This window comes from Mandrillus leucophaeus, unplaced genomic scaffold (genome assembly GCF_000951045.1).
Source record: "Mandrillus leucophaeus isolate KB7577 unplaced genomic scaffold, Mleu.le_1.0 Scaffold37, whole genome shotgun sequence".
In the NCBI taxonomy this organism is placed as follows: domain Eukaryota; kingdom Metazoa; phylum Chordata; class Mammalia; order Primates; family Cercopithecidae; genus Mandrillus; species Mandrillus leucophaeus.
In genome coordinates this window covers 5,645,183-5,664,830 of record NW_012103920.1, presented here as the reverse complement: position 1 = coordinate 5,664,830, position 19,648 = coordinate 5,645,183, and the positions used below count along the sequence as shown (strand labels likewise).

The 19,648-nt window shown below is 44.2% G+C and overlaps 1 protein-coding gene across 2 annotated transcripts in view; it reads left to right on the top strand.

The window, feature by feature from the left end:
• The window catches only part of VAT1L (vesicle amine transport 1-like), a 224,022-nt gene that overhangs the window by 91,231 nt on the left and 113,143 nt on the right, over nt 1–19,648 (top strand). For both annotated transcript variants that reach the window (XM_011990093.1, XM_011990091.1), the window contains exon 7: nt 3,145–3,339. In XM_011990093.1, coding sequence (XP_011845483.1) covers nt 3,145–3,339 — 195 coding nt within the window. The remainder of the gene's footprint in view (nt 1–3,144; nt 3,340–19,648) is intronic.

The following is a 19,648-nucleotide window of genomic DNA, read 5'->3' as shown; positions in this document are numbered from 1 at the left end:
TAAGCAAGATGTGTTAATAACATGATTATAAATGGCTACTAAATCTCTGAAGGGGATAAAAATTGAGTGCTAAAATAGAAAATAGCAGGGTGGATGGAGGCAATTAAAACAAAGTGGTCAGGGAAAAGTATGGTAAGGAGTTTGGAATTCATTCTAAGTGTGGCACTATGGGGTATTCATATGCTCTCAAAGTGCCAACATTGGCTGCCAGAAACTTCAGCTCCAAACATTCTGGAATGGATAATAACTCCCTGCACTTGTGAGATTCGAATCAAAGGTCCTCTCTATGCGATTGGGCTTTAAAATATAGGTCAAGGATCATCCTGACTACAGAACCTACAGGAGGAGTAAGAATGGAGTATAATGAAGGATGCTGTCTGGAGTGTGTCCCCTGAAGACAGGCTTTGTGCCATGCACAGCTGCTGTGTTGCTGTGACTGTAATTAACATGATGTTGACAGACTGCTGTGGGTAACCACACTGGTCCCAAATTACATACAATTGTAAGAAGTGTTTTCCCTTTCTCCCCTAAATGTACAATCCCAACACACACTGTTAATGAAATAATTGCAGTGTGCCCATGCTCAACGAAGGCATTCATAAATGCACAGCCAGGATGGAGATGGAGATTCCTCTGCCCAAAGCAGGGGTTCCTATTACCAGAACGCATTGTACCTGGAGGTCAAGAATGATGATGTTTTCTTTCAGAGGCCTGCTCAAACACTAAGGGTCATTTGGAAGAAAACTGAAGAGAGGGCCTACCAAGAGGTGGAACTTTGCTCTGAAAAGTTCTAGAAAAAAAAATTTACATGTATTCAAGAGAGGCTTAGAAATTAAAGGTCGACGGGAATTATACAGGAATTTCCCACTCAGCTATCTTAATGATGTTGCATCTTAAAATTGCTGCAGAGTTTATGCCTCACTATTTGCCAAACATGCCATTTTCTTTCACACCATAACGATGATGATACTCATAGAGGAAGTTAACATTTACAGAGCAATCTGACTCCATATTTGGAGCTCTTATTCACTAAACCAAAAACATCTTGTTCAAATTAAGATAAGAAAAATGGCGTATGTTTATAGAGCACCTCGTATGTGGCAGACACGATGCTAAGCACTTCATATGCATTAACACATTTACTCCTCATAACCACCCCGTGGGGATCAGTGAGGAAACTGAGTACAGAGAATTTAAGAGATTTGCCTAAAGTCACACAGCTCATGAGTGACAAAGCTGAGATTCAAAACTAGGCATTCAGCTCTATAACCTTCTTAACCACAACTGTGCAGCAAGTGTACATTTGCAGCAAGCATTCATTCCACAAACATTCACTGAGGCATTGCAGATACACTGTGAGGCAAGTTATTATTTCTCTATATTTGCTGTATTTCCCAAGTTGGTTTGTTTTCAACGAGGGTCCTAGAAATCACTGTCCCGTGGAATAGTATTTTGGATGTAAGGAATACTTTAAGTTATTTGGTGGTTTGCAAACCATGTGCCTCACCACACTATCTGTGCCACGAACCCTTGCCAGGTAAGACCATCAAAATTGGAACCTAAGAAACCTAAGGTCAAATGTGTGGCTCTTCTTGGTCCCCCAGCCCTCTCCAAATGTGCTTTTGTAAATAATTTTTTACATGAACCTCATCATTGTTTTCACCCTATCTTTTCCATGCTTATTCTCCTAATGACATAAGCTTCCCAATTTAAAAATATAAAAATTTTCACTTTAGTCAGTCTCCTTAATTCTTTTTGGAAAGAGGATATAAATGAACTCAATGATAACATAAATACTATCAATGTTTCTAAATGCCCATCACATTCCTCTTTGCATCGTGTATTGAAATGATATTGAACATCTTATCTCCTAGAATCCCCCAGAAACTGGACATTTGGATTTCTAACCTGTAACCAGCACCAAAGGAAAAGCAATTAAATCACAACAAAGCAGTTGGATCCCCATTTCTCTAGGTTTCTAGTGGATTATTTACTTATTTTGATACTTGAAGGGAGGCGATGAGAGACTGGAAAAGAGATGGCCACACTGAATAGTTTGTAGGTATTTCACCCAGAATTTTAGTCCAGGGCATCTCGGCTTTAGTGCTATGGATATTTGGGGCTGGGTAATTCTTTGTTGTGGATTATTCTTTGCTGTGAATATTCTTTGTCCTGAGCATTGTGGGATGTTTAGTTGCATCCCTGGCTTCTACCCAAGGTTGGGGACAAAACTACCCCAGTTCAGAACCACTGATTCAGTCCCAACAGTTTGACCTCATCATTTCTTCATGCTGTCCCTTCTTCCTAAATCACCCCTCCTCCCTCTTCTTTATCCAATGGATCCCTACCCACCTCCCCAGATTTAGCCTTGTCATAACCACTCCCCCAGGAAAGCTGCTCCTGCAGTCAGAGGCCACCTCAGTCATGTCCCCCACCACACTGTGTAAACTTTTCTGCCATCCTACTTCCTTTAACAACCCCATCATCACCACCACCATTCACTGAGCCGAGTGCTTTACACTTAATAACAGAACATTGTAGAGCAACAGTTCAACTCCAAAGCTGATGATCCTGACCATGTACTTAATGTTTCAACTACATGTGGCCTTGTAGTTAGTTTTGATCTCTCTCTCCCACTTAGACCTGAGCGTCTCATAAGCATCACTATCTATGGCTTCCCATGTACTTGCAACAGTGCCTAGAAAAATAGATGCTTTAAAAAAATACACCACTGTCCAAGGTAGGTGGATCACGAGGTCAGGAGTTCAAGACCAGCCTGGCCAAGATGGTGAAACCCCGTCTCTGCCAAAAATACAAAAATTAGCTGGGCATGATGGCGGGTGCCTGTAATCCCAGCTACTCAGGAGGCTGAGGCAGAGAATTGCTTGAACCTGGGAGGCAGAGGTTGCAGAGAACTGAGATCATGCCACTGCACTCCAGCCTGGGTGACAGAGCGAGACTCCATCTCAAAAAATAAAAATAAAAAATAAAATTCACCACCAACAGCAACCCCTTGGCCAGCGGAGTCTGCTAAGCTACAGCCCCATGCTCCTCCTGTAGTCGCTGATGACATCAGCAATGCTGCAAATGTAGCCTTAATCCTGGTATTGAGTTCCTATAACCCGATACCACCTCTCTTTGCAGTGGTGGCAGGTGGAGAAGGTGAACCCCATCAAGCTGTACGAGGAGAACAAAGTCATCGCGGGGTTTTCCCTTTTAAATCTGCTCTTCAAACAAGGCCGGGCGGGCCTTATTCGGGGAGTGGTGGAAAAACTCATAGGACTCTACAACCAGAAGAAGATCAAGCCTGTGGTGGACTCCTTGTGGGCTCTGGAGGAGGTAAGAATGGTGCTTTTCCTCTGAAAATAAACTCTTTAACTCAGGAAGGTTTGGGCAGCCAAATACAATCTTCTACTAAATGATTTTTTTCCCAGATGAGTTTGTTTTAAATGAGGGTCCTAAAAGTCACCTGTACCATAGAATAGTACTTTGGATATAGGAAATACTTTAAGTTCTTTGGTGATTTGCAAACCACGTGCCTCATCACACCATTTGTACTATGAACCTTTCCCAGGTAAGGCCACCAAATTTTTATGGATGTCTATAATTTGGTGTGGTTACAACAGCGTGTGTACATTGTTGAGGCATCATATATTATTGTCACCTTTTGAGTACATAAGAGATCAATGTCAGAGCAGATAGTGGCTCTGAGTTGAAAAGATTTGTGTGCTCAGCTGGATGCCTTGAGCCCCGATGAGGTATTAGCTATCACCATGGACTTTGGAATTACTACTGAATTGTTGGGTCTAATGTTGGATGGAGTCTTTTTGTTAGTTGATCTTCCAAAAGTTATAGTATTTGAAAGCATTCCTTGATCACAAGGACATTCAGAACCCCTAATGGAGCCTTGAAGGATACTGAAACATGAACTGCTTGTATTGGTTCATATGACCCTTGCTAGGAGGAGGTAGGGTCTAGAAAATCCTTCAAGTAAGGGGAAGGTTTGGGCAGTTGGTAAATCAGTTAATGGCAGCTAGTAGAAGAAGTGAAGAGATGTGGCCTGGATTTTAAGAGGCATTTCACTAAGAAGCCTAAGTCAGGATTTTGTAACCTTGGCTTCAGGGAGCCATGAAGCCCCTGAAAAATATTTTAAAATATGTGGGAATTTTTTTTTTTATTGTTTTGCATTTTGTCTGAGGGAAGGGCCTTATGGTATAATTACTTTGTTGTACTTTTGCAAGTCACAAATATCTTTAAAAAAAATAACAAGTACGAAAGTTCTAATGGGTGTGCTTCTGGCAAGAAGGCTGTGTCTGTTTGCCTAAATGATTACATTGGCCCAAATCCAGTGGCTTCTCTAAGCACAGAAATACCACTAGAAAGGCTCTTTGGGGGTCACTGTATATTCAAATACAACTGGTCCTAGATCAATGGACCAGGAATGTGCCTATATCTCGCTTTAATACTGCAGTGTCATGGATGGACTTAAAACCTTTAGCCACCAAAAACCTTGTTTGTTTTTTAAGATAAAATAAATGCACATTACAGAAATTCCTCAATTAACCAGAAACTTAAGGAGAAAATAAACTGCAAGTCCACATTCCAGAGAAGGATAACATTGTTAACATTTTGGTTTGCTTCCTTCCAGTCTTTTTTCTATTGCAGATGCTCTCTGTGATTCAATTTAGTGCTAAATCAAATCAGATAATTGTGCATGCCTTCTGCTGTGTAATTGCCAATACAGCTAGCCTATTGCTATAATTTTCTTTAAATGTTTTTAATTCAATGAGTCAGACACCCGTATGGTATTCACTATCATATCTCAGTGGAATAGGGAAAGGGCTGGGCTACCTGGTTACTGGGTTCTCAGTGGTTAGGAAGGAGAGAAAACTGGGAATCATCAAGAAAAAAGATAAGAGATTAACTTGTCCATGGGCCAGAGAAGGTGACTTATACTTGAACTCAGGGTCCAAAAGGACCCAACAAATCTGGCAGCATTTAAGTGAGAATTGAAATCCAACAGGAGTCCACTTGGCCCAGTGGGTTCTTGTTCTAGCATTTGAAATCACCCCTTGGTTACAATGGTAATTGAACCACCAAATATTTATTGAACAACTACTGTGTGCCCAGTACTGAGCAAATGCTGGAGATACAATGATGAACAAATGGCCAAGATCCCAAGACTTCAGGGAGTTTGCATTCAGAGGAGTAGGAGGAGATAGGAAATACTGAAATACAATAAGCAAGGTAGTTGCCTGTCATAATAAGTTCTTAGAAGGAGATAAATTAGGATATATGTTGGTGACAGGAAAGGGGAGACTTAGTTTCTACAGAGCAATGTTGCTTAACTTATTTTTCATTGTTGCTCCTCTAAAGAGACTTTTTAGATATTATTTTGCCTAATCAATAAACTCATGAAGTTTTACTACCATATGTGTGTGTATGTGCAAGTATGTGTGTGTTTATGTCCTGTATGTATGTCTGTATTTTGTATATTAAAAGAGTAATTTTTTTTTATCTTCCAAGAGCCAATGTTCACCCCACTAGGGTGACACCATGCTTATTGAGAATGCATGCTGTAGAGAAACTTTAAAGAGGGAAGGTTTATCTGAGTAGGTATCATGTGAGCTGGAACATGAAGGAGGCAAGAAACTAAAGGGAGAGAATTCTACACAAGGAGACCCCCAAAAACAAAGGGGTGAGGAACAAAAGATTTTGGTAAATCCCAAAGGTGGATTATTGTAAGCCAAGGAGGGAATGGTACAAGGAGACTCTGAGTAGGTTAGCAAGGGCTGGATGGAAATTTGGGTTTTACTCTAAGCAGCATGGGGGCTGCTATAGGTTCAGAGTCAGGAGGTGCCACCTCCTGGTCCCAAGGGTGTTATCCATCAGGACAGAAGCTGAAATTGCCAGGCAGGATCCTGGGCAACTAGGCAACTACAGAAGTCTGATATTCAAGGAAGATCTCAATCCAGCTAAGGAATAGGAAAAGCTGCTCACTACAGACCAGGAAGCCTCCCAATGGGAAAGCTCAGCTAGCATTAAGGAGGGTCTGACCAGGCACAGATGGTGCACATGAGGCAGCAAGACTCATCTCCAACCTTCAGTGCTGGGGGAAATGGAGCTCTATGCATGCTGGGGTTGTCAGCACTGGTTCAAAGACTGAGTCCACTAAGGATGCACAGCAAAGGTACTCAGGACCAGCAGTAACGAGAGATGAGAAAGCTAAGGCTGGCAGCTTGCTTGACTGAGTCATGGATTATATGCAAGCAAGTCTGGGACTGTACCTTGAACATACTTCTTCCATCTTTATTCTTAGCTCTGTCATCTAAGCTGGGTGAACTCAAGAAATACCTAAACCAGATCTTGTCTAACCTAGCTTAAAATCCTCCCACGGCTTCCTGCTATACCTGAAGTGCAGTCTAAATTCCTTGTTGAGGTCTGTAAGGCCCTGCACTGTCTGACTCCTGCCCATCCATTACCCTCACCTCCTCTTTCAACCTCACCTCCTCCACCCAAGCTTCAGCACCATGCATGTTTCTGGTCCTTGAGCCTACCCAGGCCTTCCCTGTCTTGAGCCTTTGAACGTGTTGCTCCTTCTGTTTTGAACACTCCTCTTCTCAATTTTTGACAGTCTGCTTCCTTCAGGTCTCAGCCTCAGTATGACCTGTACAGAGAAGCCTTCCCCAGCCCCACTCTTGAAAGTAGCACCCTGCACAGCCACTGCAACCCAGGCCATTCTCTCTCCCTTTACCCCATTTATACTCTCCATTGTATTTACTGCCAGTTGAAATGATCCTCTTCTTTTATTTGTCAACTTGTTTGGACTCTTGCCTCCCTTCCACTAGAATTTAAACCCTACATGAGGGAAGACCTAGACTATATTGTTCCAGACCCCAGTGCCTGGCATGGAATAGATGCTCAATACATAACTTACTATGTGAATGAAACAATCCACCAACACAGAGAAAGAGGACTAGTTGGATATTTTCTTTTTTTTTTTTTTTTTGTCGAGACGGAGTCTCGCTCTGTCGCCCAGGCTGGAGTGCTGTGGCTGGATCTCAGCTCACTGCAAGCTCCGCCTGTTTACGCCATTCTCCTGCCTCAGCCTCCCAAGTAGCTGGGACTACAGGCGCCCACCACCTCGCCCAGCTAGTTTTTTGTATTTTTTTAGTAGAGACAGGGTTTCACTGTGTTCGCCAGGATGGTCTCGTAGTTGGATATTTTCTATATTTTAACAATAAATATTTGTTGAATGAGTGAATTAATGAATGAATGGATGGATGAATGAACAAGCTATAATTTTAAAAGATTATGTTAAGACAAGCTTTCTCAAGAAAATAAATAAATATAAGACAGGGTTTCTCAGCCTGGGCATGACTGAGATTTTGGGCTGAATAATTTTTTTGCTGGGTAGCGAGGGACTGCCCTGTGCACTGTAGAATGGTGAGCAGCAACCTTGGCCTCTACTCCTGTACTGCCAGTGGTGGCAATAGAAAATGTCCCCAGACATTGTCAGATGTCTCCTGGACGGGACAAGGGTAGGGGAAAAACCACTGCTACTTGAGAACCACTGCTTTTAAAAGAAGCCGTGATGGCAAAGATAGTCACCAGCAAGACAAAGGAATTCTAGGTTCCTGTAGCAGAGTAATCCTCCACAGAAAGGAGAGAGACAGCTGTAGCCTGTTTGCCAACAACAGCACCCACAGCCAGTCATCAAGAACACCCACTAACTTTCTGCCGGCTTTCTGCAATATTTACAGACATCTGTTTAGAGCTGCAGTCGGACCAAACGTGGCTATTTATCAAACCCACGCAGCTCTTCTGGGCCTGAGGAGAGTATAACATGCTTATTACTTGCAAACCTCTGAAGGACTATAATGATTTTTCCCCTCCCCTTCGGTAAATGATTGCACAAAATTGCTTCTCAAGCCAGCTCTATAACTTCATCTATGGAATAGAAAGCCCATAGGGATTCAAAGAAAATTTTCTTGGGCTCTCTGAGCCTCAAACTAGAAGATTTAATAATATCAGAGACGATTCAAGTTTCCTCTTAGCCATCTGTCTTTGACTTTATTGTAAATTTAATTCACAAAGCAGAGTGGATCTACTTCAGCCTCGGGTTTGCTTCCAGATAGTAAATGTGCAGCTGTACATTAAGTTGGAAGAAAGTTAATCTCACCAAACAATTTAGAGATGGAAAAGAAATCAAAACTACTTGCATTTTTCAACCAAGCAGCAGTAACAGTGTTGAGTGCCTACTGTGTGCTGTGTGCTAATCCTCTTTTACAATGTCAGGTCTACAGCAGTCATAGACAACATGTTAATACTTGTATTTGTCAACCAAGCAGCAGTAACACTGCTGAGCACCTACTATGTGCTATATGACAATCCTATTTTAGAATGTAAAATCTACAGAAGTCATAGACAATGTGTTTCCTGCCCTTGAGTTTATAATTTAATGTCTGAGACAAAAATAAAATTTATAAAACAATTAGTAACATAGTATGCAATCGCAGATTATTAATTTCAACTACAACTGGATTTGAAAACAAGAGAGAACAATGTTAAGAGTCAATGTTAGCCAGGCTCAGTGGCTTACACCTGTAATCCCAGCACTTTGGGAGGCTGAGGCAAGCGGTTCTCTTGAGATTGGGAGTTCGAGACCAGCCTGGCCAACAGGGTGAAACCCCATCTCTAATAAAAATACAAAAAATTAGCCGGGCATGGTGGCAACGCCTGTTGTCCCAGCTACTTGGGAAGCTGAGGCAGGTGAATCGCTTGAACCTGGGAGGTGGAGGTTGCAGTGTGCCAAGATCGTGCCACTGCACTCCAGCCTTGGCAATAGAGCAAGACTCCGTTCCAAAAAAAAAAAAAAAAACGAGAGAGAATGTTGAGAGATGGATTTTACACATGAGGTGGGGCTTCCTTGGGATGAGAAGGATAGGAATGATTTGGATGATACTGGAGTTACCAAAAATAGATATTACAAGCAGGAGGGACTATGTGAACAACATCACAGAAGTGGGAATGAGTATGGAGTGGGTGGGGTACAGAGAAAAGCAGAGATTGTTGGCTGCAGAAGAGAGGAAGTAAGATTGGTTTGGTCAATGGAGTCAAATCATGGACCCCTTTGCTGCCAGGCAAAGGAGTATGAGCCGACATCCCGAGTAGGGGGATTGCTGTTGGAGAATATGGGGCCTAAGAGGCATGACACCATTTCATCTTCCCTGTTCCCTGAGGCCCACCCTGGCCCTAAGTATGATCACTGTAAAGATTCGCACTTAGATACAGCTGTGGTCTCTGATTAAAATTGCCTTCCCCCATCTGCCACTTCATAGTACACAGAGGGCTGCAGAGATCTCAACAATTTTTTTAATGTTCTATTGAAGACAGGATCTGGGCCAGGCATGGTGGCTCACACCTGTAATCCCAGCACTTTGGGAGGCCAAGGTGGGCAGATTGCTTGAGCCCAGGAGTTCGAGATCAGCCTGAGCAGCATGGTGAGACCCCATCTCTACTAAAAATACAAAATATTATCCAGGCGTGGTGGCACATACCTATGGTCCCAGCTACTCAGGAGGCTGAAGTGGGAGGATGACTTGAGTCTGGGGGGGTGGAGGTTGCAGTGAGCTGAGATCGTACCACTGCACTCCAACCTGGGTGACAGAGGAAGATCCTGTCTTAAAAAAAAAAAAAAAAAAAAGACATTGTCTTTACTATTTTACATTATGTATATAAAAGTCTATGGCTACACTCTCCAGTATGGTACCACTGGTCACGTACGGTTATTTAAATTTAAGCTAATTTAAATTAGGTCAAATTAAAAATTCAATTCCTCAGCCTGGCACAGTGGCTCACACCTGCAATCCTAGCACTTTGGGCACTTTGGGAGGCTGACGCAGGTGGATCACGAGGTCAGGAGATCGAGACCATCCTGGCTAACATGGTGAAACCCTGTCTTTACTAAAAATACGAAAAATTAGCCAGGTATGGTGGCACGTGCCTGTAGTCCCAGCTACTCAGGAGGCTGAGGCAGGATAATTACTTGAACCTGGGAGGCGGAGGTTGCAGTGAGCGGAGATCATACCACTGTACTCCAGCCTGTGTGACAGAGCGAGAGTCCATCTCAAAAAAAAAAAAAAAAAAGATTAATGTGGGACACCAAAGACAGAGAGGGTGAAATGGCCTAAGTCAAGGCTGTGTGGCGATGTGACTGTCAGTTCTGAAGAAACTTCAACTCCAGCACCAGATTGAGAAGGGGACAGAGAGGATGAATGAGGCCAAGCATTCAAAACAGATACCCCACCCCAAACTAGGAGGCAAAGACTCAAGGAGAAACCGTGGAAAGCCCAACTTAACTGTGGTAGATTTCAACTAGCTGGCATGGACCCTCTTTAAAAATTTAGAAGCTCCTTCTGAGGCACTGAGCACAGTGTGGGGTGAGGATTTAAAAGCATCTCCTGGCTTTGCAGACACTGCTGCTGCGCCACGGTCAATCCCACTATGTTGGGGTTGACAGTGCGGTTGATGGTGGGCCCTTGGGCCGTGTCTTCTTCGAGCTGTTTGCAGACAAGTTTCCAAAGCCAGCAAAAAACTTTCGTACTCTGAGCACTGGAGAGAAAGGATTTGGTTATAACGGTTCCTGTTTTCACAGAATTATTCCAGGGTTTATGTGTCAGGGTGGTGACTTCACACATCATAATGGCACTGGTAGCAAGCTCATCTATGGAGAGAAATTAGATGACGAGAACTTCATCCTAAAGAATATAGGTCCTGGCATCTTTTCCATGGCAAATGCCGGACCCAACACAAATGGTTTCCAGTTTTTCATGTGCACTGCCAAGACTGAGTGGTTGGATGGCAAGCATGTGGTCTTTGGCAAGGCATGACGATTGTGGAGGCCATGGAGTGCTTTGGGTCCAGGAATGGCAAGGCCAGCAAGAAGGTCACCATTGCTGATTGTGGACAAGTCCAGTAAGTTTGACTTGTTTTTTATCTTAACCACCAAACCATTCCTTCTGTAGCTCAGGAGAGCACCCTCCACCCCATTTGCTCGGAGTATCCTATCGTCTTTGTACTTTCGCTGCAGTTCCCTTTGGGTTCCATGTTTTCCTTGTTCCCTTCCATGCCTGGCTGGATTGCAGAGTGAAGTTTATGATTATGAAATAAAAACTAAATAACAACAACAAAAAAAGCCTCTCCCAAAAGCAGGCTGTGTGTGTTGTGTCATGTACACAGTGGTTTGGAGGGTGAACTGGTGGCAACCGGTCTGGCTGGGAGGCCGTGGCAATTTGGGGGACATGAATATAGGTAAATCACCAACCCAAGTGGGGGTGTGGGATGGGAGAGAATAAACCCTTCTCAGCCATTGACAGAAAGGAAATCAGAAATAAAGGACAAAGGGGACGCAAGAGTCAGAAATGACCAAGGGTCTTTTAACCTGGGAGGTCAGGAACAGGGAAGCCAGCAATGGAATTTTAGTTAGCGGGGATAGACACTGGTGTGAAAAAGTTGATGAACTTAGATGTGAGTTTGGTTTAAAGTCATAGGAGGACATGCAGGTGGAGCTGTCCACAAACAAGTCAAACCCTCAACCACATTCAGACTGGATAATTACTACTACGATTGCTACTACTATTACTACTACTGCTGCTACAGTACCAACATTTCTAGAGGATGCGCTAAGTACTAGGCATTTTTCTAAGTGCTTTATGTATTAACTGATCTAAACTTCCCAACATCACAATAGTATCCAGGTATTATTATCCCCATCTTACCAATCACAAAAATGAGGCTCTAGAGAGATTATACTTGCCCATAGTCCCTGCTTACCATTGAATTTGATGGAAATTGGAACCCCAGGAAATTCTGATGCATAGAAGTTTTTGGAAAGGGATAATGAATAAACTCATTGAACAAAAGAATGAGCAAAAAAAAAGCCGGGCACGGTGGCTCACGCCTGTAATCCCAGCACTTTGGGAGGCCGAGACGGGCGGATTACGAGGTCAGGAGATCGAGACCATCCTGGCTAACACGGTGAAACCCCGTCTCTACTAAAAATACAAAAAATTAGCCAGGCGTGGTGGTACGTGCCTGTAGTCCCAGCTACTCGGAGGCTGAGGCAGGAGAATGGCGTGAACCCAGGAGGCGGAGCTTGCAGTGAGTCGAGATGGTGCCACTGCACTCCAGCCTGGGCGACAAAGCGTGACTCCATCTCAAAAAAAAGAAAAGGAATGAGCAAAATAATTCTACTAGGAAATGCTTAGCATAGCATGTTTCTATGTGCCAAGTACCTTGCATTTATTAACTCATTAAATCCTCATGATTACCCCCAGTGGCGAGAATTGTTACTCGCATTGTGATACAAATGAGGGAATGAAGGCATACAGAGGAATAAGTTGCCCAAGGTCACACGGCCAATGCATGGCAAAACCATTGAGACCTAGGCAGTTTGGCTTTCGAGTCCATGCTATGGACATTAGCTTCTCCACTATGGTGGGAAAGACCAGAACCCTAGCACCCCGCTTTATTGCTGCCTATCTGTGAATCTTTCGTCCTTGGGCAGAGGATGAGGCATCCACACACAGGCAGCAGTAAAGGAACCACCACGGCCATCTGACAGGTCATTAGTGTCGGCTGTTGCTGACAAGCCAGTAAGTACATACAGAAACAGCCTTTGGATTTGGCCCAAGCTCATTGTTGACCTTTCAGAAAGCAGTGTCAGTAGAATGATGGGGGCGGAAGTCTGAATGCAGAGGTTCGTGAAGGGAAGGTGCAGGGAGGACAGGCCAACAGCTGGCACAAGCCTCCTACCACCCGGCACTGAACAGGACAAATACCCGGAACCCAGCCAGGAGGAACAGAGGTCACTGGAGGGCTATTTAGAAAGCCGACTCATGGTTGCCTAGGTCTGGGGGACTTGGAGAGAATGGAGAGGAACTGCTGATGGGCATGGCATTTCTTTTTGGAGAGATAAAATTGTTCTAAAATTAATGTAGTGATAATTTCACAACTCTGAATATGCTTTAAAAAAACATTGAATCATACACTTTAAGTGGGTGAATTGTATGGCATATGAATTATATATAAAGCCAATATAGAGATATCATATATATACTAAGATAGATAGGCTAGTATACATACATATTGCACACGCGAATGGGAGAGATTGAAGGGCTATTTAATGCTGGAATCAGGGGAACTTGGGAGATGGGGAAGAGGCACAGCCTTAGAATCTCTGGATCCCTGGCCTCAATCCTTATTAATATCCTAGCTGCATGGCTTCGGAAAACCATCCCACCTGGTCCATTCTCCCAGTTTTCAGATGAGCAAAATGGGGCACCAGAAGCAATTGCTGTGTTTGCTGTAGGTCCCTACCCTTCATTTTTTCCTTCTTGAATGACTTCTTTCCCTTAAGTGGAATTGTAGATTTTTGATTTTCAACATAATCACCCCAGTTACTTGCCCACATACACACATTTCCGATTTCCACTCACATTCCCCCAGCTGGCCTTAGTCTCATGTGTTTTCTGCAGCTCAGACTTTCCAGCACCATCACGCCCCCAGGCCCTGCCATGCCCTTGTACCCAGCCCTGCTCCGAGCTGCCCAACAGACCAAAGAAATTAAGTCACAGCTCTGCCTCAGCGTATTCATCTGTGACAGGCTGAATGATGGCCCCCTAAAGATGTCCACATCCTAATCCGTAGAATATTTGAACATGTTACTTCATATGGCAAAAGGGACCATGCAGGTGTGATTAAATGAAAGATTCTGAGACAAGGAGATTACCCTGGATCATGCAGATGAACCCAATACAATCACAAGGGCTTATGTAAGAGAGAGGCAGGAGGGTTGGAGTCAGAGGAGCAGATGTGATGGCAGAAGCAGGGGAAGAAGGGTGATGTGATACTGGGAATGGGAAGAGCCTGTAGAAGCCAGAAAAGCCACAAAAATTAAGAAGCCAGCCCTGCTGACACCTTGATGTTAGCCCTAAAGAAACAATGTCAGGCTTCTGATTTACGGAACTGTAAGAGAATAAATTTTTGTAGTTTTACCTAAATTTGAGATAATTTATTGTAGCAACAACTGGACACTAATACATACCACTAATGCCACTCAACAAATGCTTACAGAGTGCCTGCCTGCTGCATGCCAAGCACCGGGCCAGGCTTTGCAAACACAGTTGCAAGTGAGAAAGCCTGGGCCTATGCTCAGGGGCAGCCGAGATGGTGGAAGTGAACAGTCAGACAATTACATAAGCAGGAAATGAAGCCTGGAGGAAGAGAGCTGGACAGGGGTGAGACCCAGGCCTGTGCCACACCAGACTCAGCCGTGGTGTCAACTCTTCTGCAAAACTATTCTTCCCTCTTGCCATTATCCCAACCTTGAATTAGGACGTACTGCTTGGGGAAAGGCCTGGAAGTTGGAGAGAGAGATGGAGGTTGGCACATTCAACAGAAAAAAGGTTCATCAGGCTGAACACAGAGTGATTGGGAGACTGACCTTGAATGGAGGGGAGAGGCAACAGGATAGGAGGCACTCCCGCCAACCGCCAGAATATACCCATCACTCTGGTCTTACTGGACCACTGTGGTTTTCAGAAACCTGAGTCTCTGCGCCTCCCTGCCTTTGTTCCAGTTGTTAACTTGGCCTGCATGCCCTTCCCTCTTTCTTGTCCTCCTGCAAAATTCCTTTTAATACTCAGCCCTGGTGTCGACTCTTCTGCAAAACGATTCCTCCCTCTTGCCATTATCCCAACCCTGAGTTAGGAGGTACTGCTTTTAGATCCCATGGGCTTGCCTCCCTCATTGACATGCGCCTGGGTAATTTCCTATGAAAAATGGAGAGAATAATGCTACCTTCCTTCGGTTTCTATTTGGAGGAATTAAATAACCTAATGTACAAAAGATACTTAGTTTAATGACTGACAGAGAGTAAGTGCTCAGCGTTAGCTGTTATCATTACAGGGCATTGCAAATGCATTTCCCCCAGAGAGTTGAGATATTTGAGGTCAGGGACTCTTTGGCAAGGTGCCAAGGGAGGAGAACACAGGATACGCCCTGCAAAAGATTTCTGGGGCCTCAGGGCGTGCATTTTCATCAGCCTGGTGCAGCATCTCCCATCAAGGTTCTAAGCAGACAATTTCATCTATACCACGAGACCAGCGTGTTGCAGGATTAGGTTTATTTACAGCTCAGCACTCCTTGTTAGGAGTTTGGGATCTCAACTCTGAATACATTCCTGTTACAAAGGACATGCTCGTCCTTGCTTTCACGCCTGTCATTCAGATGAAAATACTTCACAAAACTGGATTTCCCTGTGAGCCAGGGACAGAGTCAACTCACACTGCCCTTGGCTGTATTTTAAAAGATACAGACCAGGATTCTGCTGTTTCCAAAGGCTGGAAAGGTTCTGTTTGCCTCTGAGGTTGATGGAGAAATTACTTTATATGTCTTATTTGCAGAAAGGCAACAGAGGACCAATTTCAAGATTTTTCCAAGATATCTGTACTGATATGTTAATCACAGATTCCTTATTTGCTAGACTAAATAGATAACTGTGCTGGAGACCAACATTCATGAATCTTGGGACATACATTCAAATCCGATAATGCATGAATAAAAGGTCACATCCAGGCAGATAAACATGCTGTGGATATTACCACTGCTCCCACCTCTGGAATACACACTCCGGTCTGAGCATCAGTATCCTCCATTAGAAGTGGGGATACTACCATGTTCCTTGTTACTGCATAAGGTTTTATGATTATTGTGTCATCAATTGAGTCCATATGTGGTGAATTCTTATACACTGTAAACCACTCTGCTGACATGAGGCATATTATTGTGCAGAAGCAGCTCTGACTGGATGGGGCAAATACTTGGTCCAACAAACTGGTTTTTTTGTTTGTTTGTTTGTTTGTTTGTTTTTTGAGACAGAGTTTCACTCTTGTCACCCAGGCTGGAGTGCAATGGTGCAATCTCAGCTCACTGCAACCTCTGCCTCCCGGGTTCAAGCAATGATCCTGCCTCAGCCTCCCGAGTAGCTGGGGTTACAGGTGATGCCAGCCACCACGCCTGGCTAATTTTTGTATTTTTAGCAGAGACGGGGTTTCACCATGTTGGCCAGGCTGGTCTTGAACTCCTGAACTTAGGTGATCCACCTGCCTCGGCCTCCCAAAGTGCTGGGATTCCAGGTGTGAGCCACTGCGCCCAGCCCATACTGGGTTTCTTAACCCTTCCACTCCTAGCGGTTTGTCCTGTAGCACTTCATTTTTCTCTTCCTTCTTTTCCTCCCCTATAAAATGGGAACAGCTGACTTTATTTCCCAAAACAGTTATGTATGAGTTTACTAGGGCTGTTGTAACAAAGTACCACAAGCCAAGTGGCTTACACAACAGAAATGTGTTGTCTCACCATTCTGGAGGCTGGAAGTGTAAAGACCAAAGTGTCTGCAGGGTCTGTTCCTTCTGAGGGTCACAAAGGAATCTGTTTCATGCCTGTCTCCTAGATGTGGCCATCTTTGGTGTTCTTTGGCTTATAGACACATCACCTCTATCTCTGCCTTCGTCTTCACAAGGCATTCCCTCTGTGGGCATCTATCTCCAAAATTCCCCCACTTTATAAAAACACTAGTATTGGATTAGGGCCCACCCTACTTCAGTATAATCTCATCTTAACTAATGACATCTCCAAAATCTCCATTTCTAAATAAGGTTGCAGTGGTGTTGCTGGGAGTTAGGATTTCAACATAGGAATACTTGGGAAAGCGGGGAGGGACACAGTTATATCCATAACAAATTGTAGGTCAGATATGATCAGAAACAGAAGATGTCTTGCAAATTATAAAGGGTTAAAGAGATAACATTTTGCAAGAGGGTTAAAAGGGCAAAGTGCAGATTAAGTTCAAGTCCCCCCTCCTCCAGTTATAGCTGTGATTTCTTGGAAGGGTTGCTTCACTTCTTTCCTAAGCCTTGCTTTTGCTATCTGTGAAATGAGGATGGTAGCAGGGCCTCCTCTAAGGGGTTGCTGTGAAAACATCATGAGGCTGTGTGTACAGGGTTTAAGGCATGCCCTGGCACCCAGTACAAGCCAGCCTCTGTTACCAGATCACCTAGGGTGGGCTGGGTGGGGCCCTGCCTTTCCATCACCTTTCCGTCAAACCTCCCAGAGCTGGTTTCCTCCCTGATGTGCCACTGCTGTGGTGCAAACAGGCTTACCAGTGCCCTTTCCTCATGCTTGTACTCATTTCCAAAGGCAATTGTGGGAGCTGCTTTATGGAACAGAAGCTCTGAACAGCACAAATGATAAACACATGCTGGTGTTTGCATTCCTCCAACCCTCCAACCATCTAGTCGCTGATGACTAAACTGTTGGCTTGTTTTGGGAGGTTCTGCCAGGAAAGTGCCACGCTCCAGTTAGTCATTTAATAAACTCTAAGTGAGCAGCTGCCTGCAGAGCCATGGACAGATGACAAAGTAGCAATCATGGCTAAAGAGTGATGTCTGCCCAGAGCCAGGCACTGTGCTGAGCACTTTACGTGCATTGGCTCATCTAGACTCATGGCAATCCTATAGGGAAAGAACTATTATTGCCCCCGTTTTACAGATGAGGGCACTGAGGCTTAGACATTAAGTGAGCTGGTGAAGGTTACACAGACAAAAAGTGGTGGAGCCAAAACTCAACTCTCAGACTGACTCTCTCCTGAAGCTGTGCTTGTCACCAAGGCCTCAACCCCCTCCTGAGCGGCGATGACTTTGTCCTGAGCTCTTCAACCTGGTTGCCCCATCTCCCTGATTGGAGGCGTCCTGATTTGCAGTGGAGAGATTGGCTTGAACACCCTGGTTCATCAGTTCCTAACTTCTGTGATTAGACAGGTGACACCGCATCTCAAACCTTTCTGCATCTGTAACCCTTGCTCTTCCTGCCTGTTTCACAGTCTCTTGCAGGCAGTGTGTAAGCTGTAAACTGCATGCTGTGTACGGAAATGCCGCAGAGTGGGTGCTTGATACAACTTTAGCTTGCTTCTTCCACTTCCCTTCCAAAATGTGCGTCATTTTCATAGCTTCCCTAGCACATTCACACGTGTTATCATTCAGTGAGTTTGCTCAACAGACACCAAGTGAGTGAGGATGGGGACATGGTGATTAAGCTCTGTTCCCATGACCAGGAGCTGAAAACCACGTGATGCTCACCCAACCTTTCCAGGGTTGATAAAAAGATGGAGGTGAGGAGAGCGGATGCTTTCTCCAAGACACACAGCTCTACTAAGTAGTAGCACAGATTCCCGTGACTTTAAGGCCAGTACTTGAGCCTCATCACCTCCCTTTCAGCCTCACCCAAATGGCTGCAAATGATCAACTAGTTGGCTTTCAATTTCATTGCATTTTTATTGTTTGGCAGTAGGACATACTCCACGTGAGCGTGTTTACCTCCCAAGCTACCATATGCGAGGCTGTGCTGGGAAGTGAAGAGGTGTCAATTCAAAGAGGCTGTATCTGACTCTACACCTTCTATTTGCACAGCATTTATTTGCCTTTATGGGGATCAAGCCCCATGGTAAACCCACAGAGATAGGCAGGACAGGTGTTATGTTCATTACACAGATATGTGTGTGTTACAAACATAGACTAAGGTAATTTGCACAAGGTAGTAGAGCTGGGAATTCAAGCCACATTCCTTATTCCGGAGATCATATAAGTATGTGTGTGTTTGCGTATATCTGTGTGTTTGTGTGCTTTGCTTATGTGCTTCTTTTGGCCTTTTCCCCAGCATATTTTTTTCTTGCAATTAAAATAAGTTACATAAATATATAACTACAATATACAACATTTAGAAAATAGGAAAAAAGGGCCAGGCAATGTGGCTCACGCCTATAATCCCAGCATTTTGGGAGGCCGAAGCGGGCGGATCACTTGAGGTCAGCAGTTTGAGACCAGGCTGGGCAACATGGTGAAACCCTGTTTCTACTAAAAATACAAAAATTAGCTGGGCGTAGTGGCAGGTGCCTATAGTCCCAGCTACTCGGGAGGCTGATGCACAAGAATTGCTTGAACCCGGGAGGCGGTGGTTGCAGTGAGCTGAAATCGTGCCACCGCACTCCAGCCTCAGCCTCAGCAGCATAGTGAGACTCTGTCTAAAAAACAAAAAAAAAAGAAAGAAAAGAAAAAGAAAAGAAAGGAAAAGGAAAATAGAAAAAAAGGCAAAAATATTGCCCATAATCGTGCCACCCTAAACAAAACCATTGTTATTGTCAGACTGTGCCCCATTCCTGGCTTTATTCCCATATGTCTTTTCCCTCTCTGACCCCCGGCCCCCAAAAGTTGTCATTATAAATGCCCCAAGTCTGCTCCTGAGCCCTGAGCAAATTAAGGGCATATTATGATGCTTGTCTAAGCAGGGACACAGAGTCACAGCAAAATGCACGAGGCATTTGCTTTGGGCCAGCATTGTTGACAGAGCAAGGGCGAGGAAGTTCATGACTGGCAAGCATCAAGTTCAAAGGGTGAATGAGGACTGGAATGGGAGAAGACACGGCAAGTGATGGCCAGAGGGCTCGGAGGTGGGGCTGATATTGTTGAAATATACAAACAAGATGATGTTAGGTGTGTGTCCAGTAGTTTACCTTTTTTTTTTTTTTTTGAGA